General features: G+C 35.7%; 1 protein-coding gene across 1 annotated transcript in view; it reads right to left on the bottom strand.

Moving 5' to 3' along the window:
- Vps13D (vacuolar protein sorting 13D) overlaps positions 1-23,871 on the bottom strand; it is a 1,260,195-nt gene that overhangs the window by 548,138 nt on the left and 688,186 nt on the right. The window contains exon 47 of the mRNA XM_090393926.1: positions 18,084-18,231. Within this exon, the coding sequence (XP_090250052.1) occupies positions 18,084-18,231 (148 nt within the window). The remainder of the gene's footprint in view (positions 1-18,083; positions 18,232-23,871) is intronic.

Here is a 23,871-nt window from a genome sequence, read left to right as displayed (position 1 = left end):
AACATGAACCAATAAAAGGCAAATATACGTATGCCAATGTAATGGTACATTTACCAATAGTGAAGTAATATCGAAACTAATCATTATGTCTGAATTTTTTAAGATTTTTTTTTCAATATATTTTAAGGTGAACAGAATTTTCAAAGGAGGAAGAGTTACTTGTATTATCCAACATTATTTCAAAGGCAAATGTTTATAGAAACTGAACATGAACCAATAAAAGGCAAATATACGTATGCCTGGGTAGCTCCCATGACTTAAGTAGTGCAAGCTAAGGCAACACGAGGATTGTATTCTCGTAAGCTCTCATGTTAACTTACAAAACTTTAATAGTCTCTACAAACATTCGGCTTTGAAATAATGTTGAATCTAGTATCCACTTTGCATATGTAATTTTACACTACTAAAATGAAGCCTTTCTTTTAGTAATTACTTTTACACACCGACTGACAGCTCACACTTAGGGAAAAGTACATTTCCCTGACATTTCAACTTCCTCAGTATATTGAACAAGTGTTTTTGCTCCCTTAAGGTTTCTGCCTGGTCTAAAAAGAGAACCAACCAGTACGAAACAGTGAAACTTTTATCAAATGCACTAATAAAAGGCAAATATATGGATGCTTGGGCAAGCATCCATGTCTTTTAAGTAGTGCAAGTTAAGCCAACTCAGAGATGCCAAGGACTACATTCTCATAAGCTCTCAGGTCAACTTACGAAACTTTCATAGTTTTTACATCAGCGAAGTGGATCTAGTATCCACTTCGCCTATGTAATAAATCATAATTATTTTTTTATATTCCGTAGTGTGAATTAATACAGTTAAATGAACTATCATGTGCTGCCAACACTCATTCTAAGTCTGCAGGATTCCTTAACTAATGGATTCCCAGAACAAAAAAAAAATTAAACTCTTTATGGAAAATTTTAAAATGAGAATAGCAAATTTAATATTATCATTATTACCCCAAGACCTCAGGGAGTCAAAGACTCATCTGGGAGATCCTTTTATCACGCGCACATCTCATCATACCGTGTCTTAAACACACTCAAACTCCTTGCAGACACCACACTCTCAGGCAAGGCATTCCAATCATTCACAACTCTGCACGAAAAAAACCTGCCTCTCACACCCTCTTTATACAGTTTCCAGGGATGACCTCTGGTTCTCCCCTGATCTCCAACTATTCTCTGTAGAACTTCTCCAGCATTGATCCTATAACAAACCTTTACCAACTCGTAGGTCTCTATCATATCTCCCCTCTTCCTCCTGTCCACCAGACGCTGCAAATTACATCTTCTCAATCTTTCCTCATACTCGACATTCCAGGTCAGAAACTACCTTAGTCAGTAACCTTTGGACCCTTTCCAACATTAGTTCTTCCTTCTGAAAACCCGGTGACCAAATCTGGGCACAATTCTATGTGTGGCCTAATCAAAGCCTTATACAATGGAACAAGAATCTCCCTCCTTCTACACGTCAGTGTCCTCTGCATCATTCCCAGAAGCCTTTGTGTTGTCTTCACAATTTCGGCGATGTGTCCCCTAAATTTTAGATCCTTATCCACTATCACCCCCCCCATTTCCGTGCCCAATCACTCAATTTATTCAAGTCTTCTTGTAAGGTCAAAACATCTTCACTACTCTTTATGGTTCTTCCGAACTTTGCATCATCTGCAAACAACTGAATATCTCCATCCAAATCTTCGCCAATATCATTAATATACAAGTTAAACAGTAATGACGTTAAAACAGACCCAGGAATTCAGTTGATATGGATCAACTGAATTTGTGGCAATGGTATGGTAGGGAGTCAACCAAACAAATTTATATGCAATAAGAGAAAAATTAATTATGTGTGAATTAGTTGAACACAACATAGTCATCATCAAATTCCTGATATGAAAATTGAAAAGTTTATATACACTAGTGGCCAAAATTGTGGAAACCTTTTGGAAAAAGTATATTTTTGAGGTTTGATGGTTTATAACACCACTTTTTTTCGTGTAATACCATAAAATTATATATCAATGGAAAGATAATTTAATCAAGAATGTAATGCAATAACTTTTATGAAGGATATTTTATTAGAAAAGCAGTTATAAAGAAGAAAAGTGAAACACACAGAAAAAATAGGATGTACAAAAATTCTCACAATGCAAGTTAATACTTAGTTGGGTAACCTTTAGCGTTAATTACGGCCTTACAACGCTTTCCCATAGAGTGAACTAAGTTTTTTAGTACTGCAGCTGTTATAACGTGAAACCAAGATTGAATTATTGCACACAAATTGAATTATTGCACACTAAACACAAACAAAAAAAATCCAACCACAGATTTTTGATTAGGTTAAGGTCTGGGCTATTCCCAGGCCATTCCAGCAGCGGAATATGATTACCTTAAAACCACTTTTTGCACATAGCAGCAACATGACATGGAGCTGAATCCTGTTGAAATATAAATGCTTCATTATCTTGGAAAAGAACATGTGCAGAAGGCTTCAGTTTGGGCTCAAGTATTTCATTTATGTATTTTTGGGCATTTATATTCCCATTAATCATGCAAATTCTGCCCACACCTTTTGATGTTATACAACCTCACATCATAACACTAAGTAGGTGTTTCACGGTATGTGTAATGCAATCAGGATGCAAATCTTCTCCGATTCTTCTCCTTATGTATTTTATGCCATCACTACCAAACAGGGAGATTTTGGCCTCATCACTTCAAGTAACACTGTCCCATTGTTCCGCTGTCCAATTAACATGGATTTTAGCCCAGTTTAATCTTTTCAACCTTTGTTTGAGAATAAAAATGGCTTTCTTCGTGGAATTCTAGCATTTAGACCAAATTCCTGCAGTCTGCACCAAAGAGTCCTTGCACTCAACTTCATATTGTATTGCACCATTTTATCTTGTATACACCCAGATGATTTTTTTCTGTCATGTAGGCACAGTTTCTCAATTCTTCTATCATCACTTGCTGTTGTGTACCTTTTCCTGCCTTTACCAGCCTGGTTTTGTAGTGACTGAGTTATATCTCTTCAAAAATTTAGAAATGCCACCTTTGGTTAAGTTTCCACCAATTTTTCTTCTAATTTCTTCATAACTGTAGCCTTGTTCACTTAATAGTACTATTTTACATCGCTTTCTGGGTGAGCCATTTCTTTAATTTTATTATGTTTTACAAGCTCACTAAATGAAAGAACACAAACAAAAAAAATCCAACCAACTTGATAATGTCCTCCTCTCAGCTCCAATACATGACATCAATAGCTGAATCCTGCTGTGACCTTACTGGCTCATTGCCAAAACAAGATGACACTTGACTGGCTCTAAACATTCACGCTCATTGGCTACATTCAAATGAAGGAAAGCTACTACATATCAACCTAAGCAAGTTGTGCTTCTTTTTTCTGGTTTTTTGGCTATAGCTTTTCATAGAATACAGATAACTGAACAAACTTATTTGCATTACATTCTTGATTAAATTATATTTCCATTGATATATAATTTTATGGTATAATACTAAAAAAAAGTGGTGTTATGAGCCAGCAAACCACAAAAATACACTTTTTCAAAAAGGTTTCCACAATTTTGGCCACTAGTATACATGGAACCAGTGTTATTTTAATCTAACTATTATAAACAGTAAAAGCTGAAAATCTTCACTACAGCAAAGTGAATTTTCTAATAATCAATGTCATAATCAGCAAACAAAGAAAGTGGCATAAATATAACAAAAGAAAATGAGGAAAACAGGAATGGTGCAAAACTGTACACTGAGGATGTTGAAAATTTTTTAACTTGGTTATACTATAAATTGTAAATATTTATAATTTGTAAATAATTATAAATTATAAATATTATAAAGATGTCAAGAAATTATATTCTTGGTTTAATCCTTTATCCAAGCATAAGCAAATAAAAAATTTGTACATGACAGGGCACCTTATATATAGAGGCTAATGACTTCAGATCAATTGCCTTAGTATTCCATAATGCAAAGCACATATCTTCACAGACAAGTATAATGCTATGCATTATAGGATATTAAGGAAAATCACCTGAAGTCATTAGCCACTGTATACAAGTAGCCCAGTCGTGAAGTTACTTCACGCACAAATCTTTTATTTGCTTACACCTGGATAAAGGATTAAACCAAGAATATATATTTTTGGCATCTTTAATTTATGTGCACTGAGGAATGAACACAAAGCACTGGCAACCATACATAGAAAATGACAGTATGAAAAAGTACAAATTCAAACAATAATAGGAGACATAAGAAAGGACTAAAAGAGCATGAAATTATATGGTTTTTTATGTATATCATTTATGTTTATTATAAAGATTTCTAAGAAAAATCATTACAAATAGCCATAAACTTGATAATGCAGTTTCAGCTAGAATGACAGCAGGATGGAAAATTTATAATCATTATAGAGATATATTTAAAATTAATTTACCAAACTGCTTATAAAGATAGGTCTACAACTAGGTGTGTACTTCCAAAAATGATCAATTGTAGTGAAACCTGCAGCCTGACTAAAAGTCTGATGTAGAAACTGAAAACAAAACAATGAAATGTAGAAACAGCCATTTTGAGAATAAAATAGTCATATATAAAAAAAAGAACAATCAGATAATGAAGCAAAGAAAGGTAAAGGACACTGCATTTGTAATAATGTCTGACAAATGAAGAAACAGAATAATAGACGGACACCAAGAATTAGTTTCAGAAACAAGGTAGACCATCAGTAAGATGGAATGATAAGATAAAAAGATGTTATGGATATTTGTGGTGGAGAAATGCACATGACTGGCTAAAATGGAAGATGCATGGAGAGGCATTCATCCAGCAGTGGAGTGAATGAAAGCTGTGGATAATAAAGAGTTCAGGAAAGTGACAGTAATTTTGTTGGATCCTACTTCTTCTCAATCTATACTTTGGATCCGACATGATTACTATTACGATGTTCTTAACTAATTGATAAGTTGTAAGTTGATTTCTAATTCAAATATAGAGAAAATTTATATTTATATTTAAAGACTGCGGCACTCTATATCTGAATTAGTTCAAGAACTGAAGAAAAACCAACTCACAACTATCTCTCCTTTTAGGTGTTAATATTGTATATACTGGCCGAGTATATTTAACTTACTTATTTTACCCGCTTTGGTTCGAATAATTAATGAATGGTGCAGTAAAAGAGATTCAGGCAATATACAACTTTTGATTAACAAAAACAAACGTTTAATTTTAGAATCACAAATTTCACACTTAAGTTCAAATCAGTAATTAAGATATCACAAACATTTTAACTTCTCTGATAAATTCAATCATACAAACTCAGACAATGGTAAATTCGTTGTCTCTAATAGAGTCTTCTCACAGTTCCTTAAGTTCCAAATACAATAAAATCGCAGTAACACCACTTTACAAGCAAACACTTTTAAATTTACACTTCAGCTAATCTTCACAATAGTTACTGTTAACATAAGGAAATTCTAGGATGAAACTCACACACTTCTCTGTATAGGAATATTAATGGTTGGAATAATCTTACCAATAATCTTCTATCTTCATCAACTTATACACGAACACTTTTAACAATAATCGGCACTCATTAAAATAAATCTTCAAAGCATTAACTGAATTAATTCACAGTCACTATACACATAAACAAACGTTCTTGCATGAAGTACTATTGATCACTCATGAAATAAGGCGACACACAATAATTCCTTAACTTGAGGTTTTATATGCACAGTTGTTCACTCTTCCAGCATTCAATTAATTCTTTAGATACTACAATTCTAAACATAGCTAACGGTAAATTTCAATTTTTCAGCATCTACTATTCTCTAGTTACTCGATGCTTTATTTCAAGATTCTGCGTGTCCTTGACAGGTCGGCCCTGAAATTATATCTCAATTCAAGTATTGCTAGTCTAATTAATAGTCTCTCAGCTGTTTTCCGTAGCAATAATTGTTATTCTACAACTTATTAGCTAACTGCTTCTCGACTAGTAGACTTTATTAGCTGCTTGAGTGACTTGCCGACTCGCTATTATCGCACTGTGATTCCCGAATGCCGAATGCTCCGATTCCAACTTAATGCCAATCCTCTCCTTTCTCTCTCTCTTAATTCCCAAATAATTTCAGCATTAATCGCTTACATATCTGCTCTTCCCGCCTAAATTATTCTCGTGATTTCTTTCTAAAACTCTTTTCAATAAACCTTCTCCTCACGTGGTGTTCCAAAATGTGCTCGCTCACTTACATACGTCTCCATGACAACCAAACAAAATATAATAAAATTGAGGTATTGCATAACGCCAAACTTCTACAAATAGGAATAAATAAAGAATATTTACATTTCAATTAATGCGCAGTTAAATTATCAAATACAAGTTCTTATAATATTAATATAGTAATGAATAAAATAGCTTAATAATATTTAATACAGTCTTTTCATTATTAATACATATATCTTTGATTAATTAATTAAATATTAGATAAAATTAAAGGTAGTTATATGAATATTAAATTATAAACAAGTGAATTACATTAAATAATATTTACAAGTCTAGCCTATGTGATGGAAGATCATGTTGGATTCTGAAACAAATAATAATTACGCCAATCTCTATATTATCAGAATCCAACAATTTAAACTAATGTAACATTTCAAAATTTAAAAATTAGTTCTGGATTTTAATTGTTACAATTTAATACACTTCTAGTGCTTTCCTTTGTCTCTCATTATTGTTTGCACTGGTACTTTCTATGTTTCAATTTTATGTGCTATATTCTTCTTCAAACCATCTGTCCCTTAGGATGGACAGAGTTCCATGATTAGGGGTCATGACGAATTAATGCAGCCAACACATTACTTCTCTGCTGCATCCCCATAAGGGTATTGTTTTTCATCCCCGAGGGATGAAAAACAATACTTTCAAGGAGAAAAAAAAACTTTGCCTCCATATAAAACTAGCTAACTCACAATCTGATTAAAAATGACCTAATAAAAGTTCCTCACATCACAGAAGGATTTGAACCTGGGTCTTTCCATCCAAGCTCTCCTACACTTAATAATCTGTGGAGCTCAAGGTGCTATATACTTCCTGCTAATCCTTTGTAGTAATACATCAATGTATGATTTCCCGCCACTTATTTTGTTCTTAATATTTCCTTACCACACTTTCCATTCTCTGTAATTAGTTGACCCAAATATATATAACTATCTACTTGATCTAAAGTATTTCCTGTGATCTTAATATTTATATCGGGTATTTTCCCTTTTTCTCTTGATACCAGCATGGTTTTGGTTTTTTTGAAGTTGAAATTAAGTCCATATTTTTCACTAAAAAATATGCTTCAGCATCTCTTCTAATAGGTTTGAAGATCTTTTTTATTTTCAGCTAACAGTACTGTATCATCTGCATATCTTAAGTTGTTTATATTCCTGCCTCCTATGTCGACTCCTTTAAATTCTTCTAATTGCTGAAAGATATTTTCAGTATAGAGATTAAACAATATAGGAGAAAGAACACAGCCTTGTCTAACACCCTTCTTTATTGGGAATTCCTCCAAGATTTCTCCTGATATTTTTATTGAGGCAGTTTGCTACCAATATAGATTTATCAGTAATCTGGTATCTTTACCATCTGTTCCTAAATTTCTGATGCATTTGATTAGTTGGTATCTTTAATTTATAGTATAACCAAGTGGAAAAACTTCCAACAATGTATGATCATAGACTGAGGGCATGTGGACAGCAGCAGGAGACAGTAGACAAAGAGGTGAATGACGCAAATATTTAAAGTGTTGAAAACTAATTACAGGATTAATTACACCGAGGAGTAATTGCATGATAAAAGAAAGAGAAGGAGTGAGAAGCAGCAATTTTGCATGGAAGATAGTTGAACCAAGGAATGCACTGTCTGACAGAGTAGTGAGAGTATGAACGGTGAATGAGTTTAAGGAGTGGTAATATAGACAGTGTTGTCTAAGATGGGTCTCTCACAATGAGTCTTGTGATACTATGGAGGTTGTGAATAATAATAATTTCATGAAACATCTTTTTTTTTTATTTCCAATTTACAGTTTGGCTTGAAACTTGTCATACAAACATCTCTACCTCCTCTTTTATTCCATCTATTTCTATTCTTTATAATGGCCCTCTCTATTCTGCCTTTCTCAAAAATGCAACGTTCAGCTGTTCACAAAAAAGTGAGCAGACTTTTTTCTTTTCTCCTTTCTTACTCTCTTGCTTACAAATCTATAGTAATGATATGCTACAGGTAAATTTGTTAATGTTATCAAGTTGAGTTTGTAAAGTTGGTGGAATGAGTTTGAAGGATGAAGTGAACTGTATGGGAGTGATGGACTGCATTTGAGTGGTTATGGTGTGAGTCGCTTGGAGAGACTATTGCTGGAAGGTAAAGAAGTGAGTACAGAGAATGAATAAGATCAAGTGGGAAGTGATGTGGAAGAGCAGGAGAGTATGACAGGAGAGATTGAAGAGGTGGTTACGAATGAGGAAGTAAGTAGCATGAGTATGGAAAATGAGAGAATGGGTGTGCAAGATGAACAGAGAAACAGGAAGGCTCAGGGTCGACAGGGGTACACAGTGTGAGAAAGGTGGATGCTCCAAGAGGATGTGAGAGCATGTGTAGACAGGAAAGGAATCGGATGACCTGGGATCAAGAGGAAACAGAGGCTTCTAAAATGAATAAGTAGAAAGGGAAGTGGCCCCAGTTGAGCATGGTGAGATCACATCGAATGAGTGGTATCAGTGGAACTAGCAGTAGATCTAGAAATGAGCTGTTGAGTTTATATACAAATGCTAGAAGTGTAAGAAACAAGGCAGATGAAATGGTTGCACTAATTGAGTTTGTTCACCCAAAAATTGTTGAAATAAGTGAGCATGGTTAGATAAGGACGACATCATGAGACGAATAGAGATGGAAGGGTATGATGTGTTTTGTGAGATAGAAGGGGTAAAAAGGGAGGGGGAGTGCTATTAATGATAGAGAAAGAGTTATGTCCATACAAAGTAGAGATGCAAGAGGGAAATAGTACCAGTGTTTTGAGGCAGTATGGTGTGAGATAGAGGTGAATGGAATCAATACTTGGTCAGATGTTGTTAAAGACCAGGAAATGTGGATGGTAGTGACTATGAAATGTACAATCAAATTAGCCAAGCAAATAAGAAAAGAGTGATAGTTATGGGCGATTTTAATTATGACAATATAGACTGGAATGATGAGATAGCAACTGGAAGTAAAGAAAATGAGTTTCTTGAATTTTTGAGGGATAACTACCTCAGACAGCTTGCAACAGAGGGCACACTAGGATTGAGAGTCTTGGATTTGGTCATCTCATTAGAGGACGTAATTATAAATGAAGTGTTAAATCACTCAACAATTGGTGAGAGTGATGAGGTGATTACCTGGGTAGTTGCCAGCAGTGTGAGGACCTCTGTAAGAAAAGGTATATGTGGAATTACAAGGGGGGGAGGGAGTGATTATGAAGAGCTCAGGAGACAGCTCGCAGGCATAGCATGGAATGAGGAGTTAGCTGGAAAAGAGATCAATGCAGCTTGGTGGATTTTCAAGAACTATCTAGTAGATGCAATGTCTAAATGTATTCCAAGGGTGAGAAGGTTAAATAAGGTAGGTGTGAAATGGATGAATAAAGAGTAAGCATGCAATACAGAGAAAAGGAGCATTATGGAGGTAACATAAGAGAAGTAAAAATAACCAATTTCATGAGGAATACAAAGACCAGGCAAGGCAGATGACTTGGTTGGTGAGGGTAGCTAAAGAGAGGTATGAACAGCAGTTAGCTAATGAAGCCAAAAAGAATCCTAAGGAGTTCTTTCGATATGTAGCCAGCAAAAGAAAGAATGATTATGGAAAGATGACATTTATTGGAGAAAATGGTATAAAGACAGCTGTTGCAGAAGGTGTGGTGGAGAAATGAGTAGTTCATAAAGGTATATCATCATGTATTTTGAAGGAAAGTGCCAGGGAGTTGACACTGGTCTTGACATATTTTTTTAATACAAGTCTTGCACGGTCAAGTTCTTAAGGAGTGGAAGGAGGGCAGGATTGTGCCACTTCATAAAGGAGGTGATAGAACTCAAGCATCAAACTATAGGCCTATCTGTGTGTTAGGTGTTGTAGTTAAGTTATTGGAGAAGCTTATGAGAACTAGGATCCAGAATTGGGTTGACAACAATGGTATTATCTTTGATGGACAGTATGGATTTGCTAAAGGGAGGTCATGTTTTAGTAATCTATCTAATCATGTTTTAGTTTTAGTAAGACTGCTTCCATGGACAGAGGAGAAATATACACAGTAATATACTAGATTTTACAAAGGCTTTTGATAGATTACCGCATGATAAGTTGGTAGTCAAACTGGAGTGGATGGGGTTGGATATTAGATTGGTGCAATGGATTGGAGACTGGCTATCTAATAAGTATCAACAAGTTGTGTATGGGGGAGCGATATCCAGGAAAAGAAAAGTTACTTGTGGTGTGCCTCAGGGGTCTGTTTTAGGGCCATTGCTGTTTAACTTGTATATTAATGATATTGGTGAAGATTTGGATGGAGATATTCAGTTGTTTGCAGATGATGCAAAGTTGGGACAAACCATGAAGAGTAGTGAAGATGTTGTGGCCTTACAAGAAGACTTGAATAAATTGAGTGATTGGAAACGGGAATGAGGATTTGAGTTCAATGTTGCAAAATGTAAGGTTTTAAAATTTGGAAAACAAAAATGGGATGTAGAATTTATGCTTGGTAAGGATATATTGTCAGAGGTGGAGGAAATAAGTTAATAATAAGTGATAGTGGATAAGGATCTGAAATTTAGGGGACACATTGCCAAAATTGTGAAGACAACACAAAGGCTTCTGGGAATGATGCGGAGGACACTGTCATGTAGAAGTAGAGAGATTCTTGTTCCATTGCATAAGGCTTTGATTAGGTGACACACGGACTATTGTGCCCAGATTTGGTCACCTGGTTTTCAGAATGATGAAGAGATGTTGGAAAGGGTCCAGAGGCGACTGACTAAGGTAGTTTCTAACTTCTGGAATGTCGAGTATGAGGAAAGATCGAGAAGACGCAACTTGCAGAGTCTGGTGGACAGGAGGAAGAGAGGAGATATGATGGCGACCTACAAGTTATTAAGGGGTTTTTATAGGATCAATGTCGGAGAGGTTCTACAGAAATTAGTGGTCAATCAGGGAGAACTAGAGGTCATTCCTGGAAGCTGTATAAAGAGAGTGTGAGTAGGGGAGTGAGAAGGAGGTTTATTTCATGCAGAGCTGTGATTGATTGGAATGCCTTGCCTGAAAGTGAGGTGTCTGCAGAGAATTTGAGTGTGTTTAAAGCACGGTATAATGAGCTGTGTTTATGATAAAAGGACCTCCTAGATGTGCCTTTGACTCCATTGAGTCTTGGGTAATAATAATAATAACAACAACAGGTTTTGCAAGCTTTCGTCCGTGGGTCTTAAAAAAAAATAAAAAAAAAAAAAAAAAAAAAAAAAAAAAAAGATAAATAAATACAGGATAGTGTTCAAACCAATTTTATCTTATAGACCTCAGGATGGATTAGAAATCAAGGCCTTGATAAGACAGAGATAAAATTATTAAGAAAAATAAGGGGGAGAGAGAAAAGATTCATCAATGGCAGAGTCATATTAAAAATGAGGATATTGGGAATGAACTTGAGATTGTTAGCATCCAGGAATGTGTAAACAGGGCTAATCTAATGTGATCTTGTCACTTAAAACAAAACAAGTGTACTGGTTGGGATGTTGAAAAGACTCAGAGTAAGACCAAGCTCATGGTGAAATGACACAGTAAGAAGATCTGACAATATTTGGAGTCCTGACAGATAACTAGTTTGAAAGAAAAAAGTTGATTGCAAAATAGTACTAATTTAAAATTTTGATGGGCTACTATCATAGCATCTATACACCCGTGGGTGCAAGTCAGGTATTTGATGATGTAAACACAACACTTAACAAGCCATCGATCACAAGGTACATAGAATACAGTATCCATTCAGCAACAGTATGCTGAATGGATTTTGTTCAAAGAGCAGCATGATTGTTGTAACATACTTATGCTGATTAATTTGAAAATAAATGAACTTTTAAAATAATACTTGAAACTAATTTATGTAGATTAGTGCCTGATACTATATCAAATGTTCAAATTCAGCACAAATTTTTAACCTGTCCTGAATTAGAAAGGCAATCAACTTTCACTACAACTTCTGCTATTATACAGAAAATTCTCAAGGGCCAATTACCCACATAACAAATTATTTCTTGTATCTGTATGAGTAGACCGTAGCTTATATGCCTCATATCTATAGGCTAAGGTTACTTAACATACCTGGTAAATTAATGTGAGTAGGTAACTGTGAATTCAATTTTTGATATAAAAATTATATAAATAAATAAGAAAGACTGTTATATGTGATAAAGGTAATATAATGAGGATAGAAATAATCAACAGGAATGTAATTAGGAGTAAATTAATACTTGAGATAGTCATCACTATTAGAAACCTGAAATGCAGCTGAAATAAATGATATTCAGACTTCCTAATTAGATGGTTGAATTCCAGATGATCCACACAGATCTCTAATAATACCCATTTATAAAAATTAAAATAAAACTCAATGTGAGAATTTCAGAGAAATTTCCTAAATGAGTATTCCAGTTAATATATAGCTAAGAAAGGAGTAGAAGAGAAACTTGGAGAGAAGAAAACCATGATTAGACAACATAGGAGCAGTCAGAACCAGATTTCTACATTCTTTTTAAGTTTTGTGAATCTGGAAAAAGTGCTAAGAGAAAAGCAATTCAAAACATTATGGTTATAAGAGATAAAGGTGACATTATCCCAACAGATCAATATATAATCTATATTTAAATTCCAAGTCAGCCAACAGAAATGAAGGAGGTACAGGGTAATGGATAATAAAAGGTTTAATACAAGGGAGAACACTATCTTCACTCTTATTCATCATCTATACAGATAATTTTATGAAGGAGAGTGACATTCAACTTGATATCAGAACTGGAGATATTCAACTCAGCACTGTATATAAAAAGATGATCTTATAGTCATAAATAAATTCAATGAAGTCTTCAGGACACTTTAAATTAAATATAAATTCAACCAAATCTTCAGGACTCTTTAATTAAACTAAATAGCTGCTATAACAAATTTGCCATAAAAATCAACAGTGATAAGACCTCTTTCTTATGGAGGAAAATATACAATGAGTAAATATTTCAATTATACTGGTGCAAATTGAAAGGTGGCAAATAAAATATGGAAAGAGATTATTATTATTTTATTAAGAGAGACCTACAGAGAGTTAGAGACTCATTGACTGAGAATGCATACTACATGCACCAGCTATCACACTTGTTCTTGAATTCATTCACACTGCTTGAACATATCAAATGGCAATCCATTCCAGTCACACACCACCCAATGAGAGAAAATTCTAGCCCTCACCCAACCTTAGCAGAATTCATTCTCAGCTTCCAAGGATGACCCCCTTGTCCTAGTGTGAGCAGTCTACAAATTTTCAATCTGTCTTCATAATCAGTATTCAACAATTCCGATATAATTTTTAACACTTTCCTTTGCACTTTCTCTCAACTGTATCCAAATAGCAATCAAAATCAGAATGAGCTATCTGCAAATTCTCAATCTGTCTTCATAATCAGTATTCAACAATTCCGATATCATTTGTAATACTTTCCTTTGCACTCTGTCAACTCTGGCAACCAGGACACCAGACCTGTGCAAAGAATCCAAGTGATGTCTTATCAAGGCATTGTAAATATGCAAAGTGACATCCTTATCTTTATATGTTAAAGTTCATTTCAGGATTGCAATTATCTTTTGAGATAATTGCAATTAATGTATTTGCAATATTTGCTAAATGGCCCCTGAACTTTATCTTGCTATCTACTACCTTAAGATCCCTAGCCCGATCAGTTTCTTCTAGTATAATCCCACCCTAATAATACGACAATGGATATCTAAATGCTGAAGTGTATGACTTTACATTTACTGACATTGAACTGACATCCATTTTCCCATGCCCACAATTCCAACCTATTCGATTCATTCTGTAAGTAGTACATATCAGCAGCATTCCTGATTACCCTACCTATTTTTGTATCATCAGCAAACAGCTGAATGTTGCCTGTCAAATCCTTCCCAATATCATTAACGTACAGACTGAATAATAGTGGATCAAGGACTGATCTTTATGATACATCACTAGTTACCTTAAATATGCATACTCACATCTCTCTTATACTTTTTGATATCTGTCAGCCAGCCAGCCAGCCTCTTAACCCCATTAATATTTTGTAATCCAAACCCATATTCTCCAATTCATGCAACAGTCTACCATGCTGTATTCTGTTAAAAGCCTTAGCAAAATCGAAAAGTATCATGATGTATCCATTCCCCTTGTCTAGTTTAATGGTAGCATTATTATAGAATGTGAGACGGTTGCTAAAACTTGACCTTCCCTTAGTAAATCCATGCTGTTCATTGGCAAGCACAGATTCCCTGTAAACCCATTTCTAAATGTGAGCCCTAACCAATTATTCCAAAATCTTCATCTCCACCATTCATGAAATACTGGTTGGTCAATAGTTGGATACATCGGTCTTTGTGCCACTCTTGTGTAATGAGATTAACATTAACACGTTCGCTGCCAACTACGAATATACTCGTATGTCGATTACCAACCTACTATACCAAGTACGAGTTAACCCTTAGTATAAGTACCTTAATTTGAACCCTTCACTTGTGAATAAAGCGGAGAGCACATCTGAAGACTTGGTAGAAGGGAAATAATTTCAGCTAAAATATAGTATATTATATATGTGCCTCAGAAGCCAACTACAAATATATTCGTATGTCGATTACCAACCTCCTATGCCAAGCACAAGTTAACCCGTAATTTGTAAATCAAATTAAAACTAATAAAATCAATAAAAATAATAAAATGAAATCAATAAAATAATAAAAACCAATTTATTCAAATTACGAATAATACACTTTAAAACAATTTTCCATGCACAATGGTAGTTTTTCCTGGCAAACAAGACAATAATAACGTGTTTCGTGTCATTGTCTGTTTCATGTACATACTCGGCATGGCTTTGTCGGGCGATTCTTTTTTTCTGTAGGCGGTAAAATTTCCAAATAATGAAGATCTCGAATCCTGCTGATATTCTGTGATGCTGTAAGCTCATCCATTCCAACAAAAACTGAGATAAATTGATCTCTAAATTTTAACGCAGGCATTGCGTTTCCAGTAATTATATTATAAAAGTTATGCGCATTTTGAATGTATATATCAAAAATGCGTATTGCCAATTTCTTTGGCAATCTAATTGTCTTTTGTAAGGCGGAATAGTAAGAAAGCATTTGATCAAAAAGATCGATGCCTGACATACCCAAATTATGGTCTCTAACGATATTTGGTTTTAAAATTGGAATGGTAAAATTCATTTAATTGGCAAGGGGGGGTGAGAGGGGGGAGCCCATGGCGGTTCCCTCTATCTGCTTGTAGATTTTGTTATTCCAAGCGAAATACCCAGAGTTGATGGCAAAGGAAAAGAGATTTCGCTTGGAATAACAAAATCTACAAGCAGATAGAGGGAACCGCCATGGGCTCCCCCCTCTCACCCCCCCTTGCCAATTTCTATATGGAAGATTTCGAAAAACGAGCCATAGACTCAGCCCCACTCAAACCTTCTATCTGGCTAAGATATGTAGATGATGTGTTCTCTATTTGGCCTCATGGCCCAGACACGTTAGATTCCTTCCTTGGTCATCTCAATAGCCTACATCCAAGAATCCAGTTTACTATGGAAAAGGAAAAGAACAATTGTTTACCCTTCCTAGACACCTTAGTCACGCGCCTGCCTAATGATACACTTGCCTTCACTGTATACAGAAAACCCACACACACAGGCAGATACATTCACAAACTCTCCCACCACCACCCCTCACAACAATATGGCATCATTAAAACCCTTACCAAGAGAGCCCACAATCTTTGTTCCAGTGGAACCGCCCTCACTACTGAGCTTAACCACATACACAGAACTTTCCTCTCCAATGGCTACAGCGAACACAGTATCAAAAAAATAATCAATTCCTCCCCCATTCCCCGTCCCTCTCATCAACAAGAATTTAAAAATGCCATCACCATACCCTACATCCGTGGCACTTCGGAAAAAATAGCTAAGATACTAAAAAAGTATAACCTACACACAGCATATAAGCCCTACCGCAAACTGGCTACCCTTATCCGTTCTACGAAAGATCAGCTCCCTCCTCTCTCTCTGCCTGGAGTTTACAAAGTACCCTGTTCCTGTAAGCTTGCGTACTTTGGACAGACAGGCAGATCAGCATCCATCCGCCTAGAGGAACACAAGTCGTACATCGTTAAACACAACTATGGCCATTCAGGCTTGGCTGACCATGTTTTGGACACCACCCACAGAGTATCATGGAAAAAAACCACCATGCTCCACCACAGCAAATTCAAGAAAGAGAGACTTTTCTTAGAAGCAGCAGCAGCTCTCAAAAACCAACCAAATCTTAACAAATACGGTTGCATTAAGCTTCCGAAGATTTGGGAAACAGTCATCGCCAGAGGTCCCACCTTACATTCCAGGCCACCTACAACTGCCCTTAGAGGGCGCTCCACCTAGATAGGACTTTATTGTCACCCACGTGGTTGGGCTTAGTATTGTAAGTTTTTGTGTGCATGTTACATTAATTGTCTTTGTAATCCCCGTAGATGTCCTAGTGACTAGGACGAAATATAGGAAGTATTAAATTCTATTTTAATTCTTTGTGAGTGCTGTAAAAAGTCCATTAAACCTCCAACATAATGTCCTCACAGCACTTAAGCCTCTACACAAGAATTCCCTCTTATCATTCCATTTGCGATGATGAATCATTAAATTCATCATTGCTCATATTAGTGTAAGCTTCTAATTCTTTATCAGTAAGTTTTCTTTTACTGGTCATGGCGAGAAGGTTTTTAGAGACTAGACACAATAAACACAGTCATCAGTGCATGTAATATATAGGTGAGGGTGATATGAGATTACTCGTAGTTGGTGTATGAAACAAAATTCTGTCTGATAAGCCAGTTACGAGATTACTCGTAGTAACCTTGAAGACGTGGGTGATACGAGATTACTCGTAGTTGGTGTATGAAACAAAATTCTGTCTGATAAGCTAGCTACGAGATTACTCATAGCGACCTTGAAGATGGGAAAGCACTTGGCATGCGGGAACAAACTATGCCCAAGGAGCGGGGCAGCGAATGTGTTAAATTCTTTCCAGGATTTTTTAAAAATCCTGCACTTTGTACAAGACTAATTTTTTCTTTCTTTCTTTCCTTCTTTTATTTTTTTAATGTGTTTTTCGCCCATGAAAGGATATTAGTAAACCTATATAGTACATCTGTACTGTGGGTAACATAAGAATTTTTTTTATCAATTTTATATATTTTTTTAAAATTTATTTTTGCATAGTCCAGAAATCCTGCTCTAGTGACCAAACATGGAACTTTTTCAAGCCACTTTAGGCCTCTAATAAGTGGGGCAATAGTCTCACAGTGAAAAATTGCTTTTCAAAAAATAATGAAGAATATTGCATAGTCTGTGGAGTCTCTGGCTCTGCAAAGTGCAACATTATTTGTATATTTAAACTGCTTTTATGCAGCTATAGTGTTAGAGTTATTGATTCTATGGTGCTGAGAGGTGGAAAAAAAACAAAAACATTAATACAATAACTATGAAAGCAATTTTATTACTTTAGATGCTAGCAATAATTAAATAGGAGAAGGAGAAAGAAAAACCCATATATAAAGAAACATATTTTCTAATATGGTCTTGAATGCAGATGTTTTTTATAGAACAAAATATACATTGCAATTCAAATTTTTAAAATTTTTCACCTAAATTCTTCAGAATACATTTTGTACCTGAATATTTTGTGAAGGACTGAACTTGTGGAGCACTTTCACTGTCTTCAATCCAAAATCCTGACTGTTTCTGCACTGATTCAAATATCTGAAGGAACATTCTCATGTCATAGTACGAAAGACGCAAATTCAGGCTTGCCATTGAAATCTGTCAAGAAAACATTTAATCACTGAACAAAAGTTTCAAAAGAAAACCTGTAAATAAGATATACACTTTTTTTTTCTTGAAAACTTTTCATCCACAGTAGAGTATTCTCATACGTTCTCACAGAATTATTTACATTTTTACTAACCCAAAATAAAAACAAAAAGAATTTCAGAACCAGAATTATATATTATGAGAGAGGATATGAAAGGTCATGTTGGGAAAGCAAGAAAGAAATGTGAGATAGTAAAAATTGTAGGTTTGCTACCCAAATATGACAGTATGGCATTTAAGAAAGAGGGTAATGATAGCAAATGATTCCATGTGCAGTTTCTAAAGAAGAAATGGATGTGAGTTTTTAGATGTGTGGAGTGTGTTTAATGGAAGAAAATATCTGTATAAGAAGACAGGCCTGCACTTGATTTTATATGGCATCAGGAGCCTCAAAAAATTACTTTTTGAGATGAGACCTAATGCAGAGTCAGGGGAAACTAGATCATCAAGGTAGGAATGGTAAAAATGTGGGTGAAAGTTCAGCTAGGGTATGCAAATGTGATAAAGACATGAATGGGTTTCAACATGGTCATGCACTAGCAAAGGGGGTGGAATATACGCCTTGGGTTCGGACCTTTGAAGTATGTCTGGGGAGGGAAAAGTGAAAGTTATACAAGAAGGCCAAAGAGATTGCATACCAAATTATAACAATACACTAGGTGGTAATTTGTTATGTCTATACACAAATGCAAGGAGCATTAAAAACAAAGCAGTTGAGTTTGTTGCTATATTGAATACATAGTGGCTTAAGACTGTTAGCATCAGTGAAACCTGCGCTATCAGAATCAGATATGGTAACTGGGATCAAGTGTCATGGATATTGCACTTTTAGGAATGACAAAAGAGAAAGCAGAGGAGGGAGATTACTAGTAATGATATCAGATGACTTATTATTATTATTATTATTACCATAAGACCCCATGGAGTCAAAGACAGATGTATGAGGTCCCTTTGACACACACACACACACACACACACACACACACACACACACACACACACAGCTCATCATACCAAGACTTAAACACATTCAAATTCTCTGTAGACACCACACACTCACACAAGGTTTCCAATAATTCACAACCCTGTATTCAAAAAAAAAACCTGCTTCTCACTTCCTTGTTCTCTGTTGATCTCCAGCCATTTTATGAAAAACTTCAACAGTAATCCCATAACAACCACTTACCAACCTGTACATCTCTCACACTCACCCTTCTTTCTGCTATCCATTACACTCTGTAAATTGCATCTTCTCAACCTTTCCTCATATTCAACATTATAGAGATCACCTTAGAGACTATCTTAGTCAGTTGCCTCTGGACCCTGTCCAAGATACCTTCATCCTTTTGAAAAACAGGTGACCAAATCTGTGCACAGCAGTCCACGTGTGGGCTAATCAGTGCCTTATACAACGTTACAAGAATCTCATTACTTGTACAAGTCAGTGTCCTCTACATCATTCCCACTGTCTTAACCTCACAATTCTGACAATGTCTCCTCTAAATTTCATATCCTTATCCACCATCGCCCCAAGATCACTTATTTCTTACACTTCCATCAAGCATAAATTCTACATCCCATTTTTGTTTCCCATATTTTGAAACCTTACATTTTACAACACTGAACTAGCATCCCCACTCCTGTGCCCATTCACTCAATCTATTCAAGTCTTCTTGTAATGCCACAAGATCTGCTCAACTCATAATTCGTTCCAACTTAGTATCATCTGCAAACAACAGCATATCCCCATCCAAATCTTTCCCAATATCATTAACATACAAGTTAAACAGCAATGGCCCTAAAACAAACTCCTGAGGCAAATCACTAGTGACTTTCCCCTTCTAGGATATTGCTCCCCAATACACTACATGCTGATAACTATTAGATAGCCAATCTCTAATCCAATGCACCAGTCTAATATCCAACCACATACTTTCTTTACTCCTCATCATAAACTGTTCTCCAAATCTCCATGATGTCACATTCACAAGAATGATCTGAACTATATCTTCTGCAGCAGTTGTTCTCATACCATTTTCTCTAATCAGTGTCATCTTTCAATAATTGTTCTTTTTTTGAAGGCTACATATTGAAAGAATTCCCTGGAATTCTTTTCTTTTGGCTTCATTACCGAACTTTGCTCATACTTCTCTTTAGTTACTTTTACAAACCAAAGTCACCGTCCCTGTCTGTTCTCTGTAATCCTAATGAAATTGATTATTACCACTCCTCTTATGTTGACTCCATAATGCCTTTTTCCTCTATACTGCATGCTTATTCTCTTCATTTATCCATTTTGCACCTACCATAGGAGTTTCAACCTTTCTCATGCTGTGTTACCCTGTCCACCCCTGAAGCCCTCCCATTTCCATGTTTCTCTTGCAAACTTGTTCTCTCATTCTCTACACTCATGCTATCCACTTCTTCATTCATAATTACCACTTCAACCTCTCCATTAACCTTCTGACCCTTGAAATACATTTAGACATTGATTCTACTAAATAGTTCTTGAATATCACCCAAGCTGCATTGATCTCTTTTCCAGCCAACTCTTCATTCCATGCTACATCTGCAAGCTATCTAATGAGCTTCTCATAATCAACCTTGTAGTTCCACATACACTAGTGGCCGAAATTGTGGAAACCTTTTGGAAAAAATGTATTTCTGAGGTTTGATGGCTCATAACACCACTTTCTTTTTGAGTAATATTATAAAATTATATATCAATGGAAAGATAATTTAATCAAGAATGTAATGCAATAACTTTTATGAAGGATTTTTTTATTAGAACAACAGTTATAAAGAAGAAAAGTGAAACACAGAAAAAAATGAGATATACAAAAATTCTCACAATGTGAGTTAATACTTAGTTGGGTAACCTTTAGCGTTAATTACGGCCTTACAACACCTTCCCATGGAGTGAACCAAGTTTTTTAGTTCTGCAGCTGTTATAATGTGAAACCAAGATTGAATTATTGCTTCCATTAACTGAGTTTTATTGGTGGGTTGCTTCTGACTAACAAGTTTCTTTAGTTGGCTCCATACATTTTTAATTGGGTTAAGGTCTGGGCTATTCCCAGGCCATTCCAGCAGTGGAATATGATTATCTTGAAACCGCTTTTTGCATACAGCAGCAACATGACATAGAGCAGAATCCTGTTGAAATATAAATGCTTCATTATCTTGGAAAAGATCACATGTGGAAGGCTTCAGTTTGGGCTCAAGTATTTTATTTATGTATTTTTGGGCATTTATATTCCCATTAATCATGCAAATTCTGCCCACACCTTTTGATGTCATACAATCCCCACATCATAACACTAAGTGGGTGTTTCACGGTATGTGTAATGCAATCAGGATGCAAATCTTCTCCGATTCTTTTCCTTATGTATTTTATGCCATCACTACCAAACAGGGAGATTTTGGTCTCATCACTCCAAATAACACTGTCCCATTGTTCTGCTGTCCAGTTAACATGGATTTTGGCCCAGTTTAATCTTTTCAACCTTTGTTTGAGAATAAAAATGGCTTTCTTCGTGAAATTCTAGCATTTAGACCAAATTCCTGCAGTCTGCACCAAAGAGTCCTTGCACTCAACTTCATATTGTATTGCACCATTTCATCTTGTATACACCCAGATGTTTTTTTCTGTCATGTAGGCACAGTTTCTCAATTCTTCTATCATCATTTGCTGTTGAGTACCTTTTCCTGCCTTTACCAGTCTGGTTTTGTAGTGACTGAGTTATATCTCTTCAAAAATTTAGAAATGCCACCTTTGGTTAAGTTTCCACCAATTTTTCTTCTAATTTCTTCATAATTGTAGCCTTGTTCACTTAATAGTACTATTTTACATCGCTTTCTGGGTGACTAGTCAACTCTGTGCCATTTCTTTAATTTTATTATGTTTTACAAGCTCACTAAATGAAAGAACACACACAAAAAAAACCCCAACCAACTTGATAGCAATCATATAACACACTGACAAATGTCCTCCTCTCAGCTCCAATACATGACATCAATAGCTGAATCCTGCTGTGACCTTATTGGCTCATTGCCAAAACAAGATGACACTTGACTGGCTCTAAACACTCACGCTCATTGGTTACATTCAAATGAAGGAAAGCTACTTCATATCAACCTAAGCAAGTTGTGCTTCTTTTTTCTGGTTACTTGGCTATAACTTTTCATAGAATACAGATAATTGAACAAACTTTCTTGCATTAATTCTTGATTAAATTATATTTCCATTGATATATAATTTCATTAAATTTATTTTTCCGTATATATTCTTTCTTTTACTTGCAGCATTTCGAAAGTTTGGGATTCTCTTTAGCCTACATTGCTAACTTCCTTTCATAATCTGCTTTTGCCTTTCTTATCACATTAGTTATCTTTCTGTTCTGTGCCTGCAGGTCACCTTTCTCCTTAAATTCCCTCTGCAATTGTTTCTTTCTTTGCAGATCCAGCTTAATGATGATATTCATCCATTTGACTCCCACTTGATTTAATCTTCTGGCTCTAGGTATGGAGTCTGCCATTACCTCCATCAAACATTCCTTTACCACTTCCAATGCACTACCAATATCCAGCCCTTGCAAGTTTTACATGCAATGGCACCTATCCAAGCAATCTCGTAAGCTCGTCATATTTATCAGCCCGGTAATTACATATATATCTGTCTTTACTAAAAATTCCACACATAGTCACCTCCCTGGTCAAGATCAAAGGATCACTCACGCCAACTGGTGGCAGATTGGTCATATTCATTATATAGACAAATCCTCAGATGCAATTACCATGATCAAGCACTCTCAAAGCCCTAGTATTTTCCATCACATACTGCCTCGGGTAATTATCTCTTTGAAACTGCCTATTTCCTTCTTCTCATGTGCCCCGGCCTGCTTCCAGTCTATGTTCTCATATTTGAAATCACACATAATAATTACCTGTTCTCCACTCATTGAGTCTATTTGCTGATGAATACTATCTCCATTATCTTTTCCATACCCTAGTCTATAGCAGCATCCAACTGTATATTTTGTTCTATCGGCCTCAAATATGCTATTTTCACTGGCCTGCAGTTGAACATCTACTCTCTTTAGCTGAAATTCATCAGCTATTATCAATAGCACTTTTCCCGCCATTCTTTTCACTCTATCTTCACTCAACACACCATAACTTTCACACACTATCCTACTACTGTCATTAGTGTACATAAAGTGCAAAAGCCCCTTAGGTCCACTGCTATCTTTACGCTTTATACTAACTATGCCATTCTGGTTTGTTACTGCCTCACTGATGTTTGTATATCCACTCAACAGCTTCTCCCCCCACCCCCAAAGTTCTAACTTCCCTAATTCTGCACATCCACTTTCACTGCATTCAACACTTTTTCCAGTCTCCAAACAACAAATCTAATCAGATGCAAACCACCCTTATTGTATAAGTCCTTTAGCCTATCAAACTCACTCCACACTACTCCTCCTGCAGTGTGGAGTGAGTTTGAACCTATACATCAATTCATTCACTATAATGGCCCCCTTTCTCAGCTCTACTCTTTCATACTGCACCAACAGACTTACTATCTTA

Source organism: Typopeltis vanoorti, chromosome 6, assembly GCF_054136105.1.
Source record: "Typopeltis vanoorti isolate ZY-2024b chromosome 6, IOZ_Tvanoo_1.0, whole genome shotgun sequence".
Lineage (NCBI taxonomy): Eukaryota > Metazoa > Arthropoda > Arachnida > Uropygi > Thelyphonidae > Typopeltis > Typopeltis vanoorti.
The sequence above is the reverse complement of the archived record's forward strand: the minus strand, read 5'-3'. Positions and strand labels throughout refer to the sequence as shown.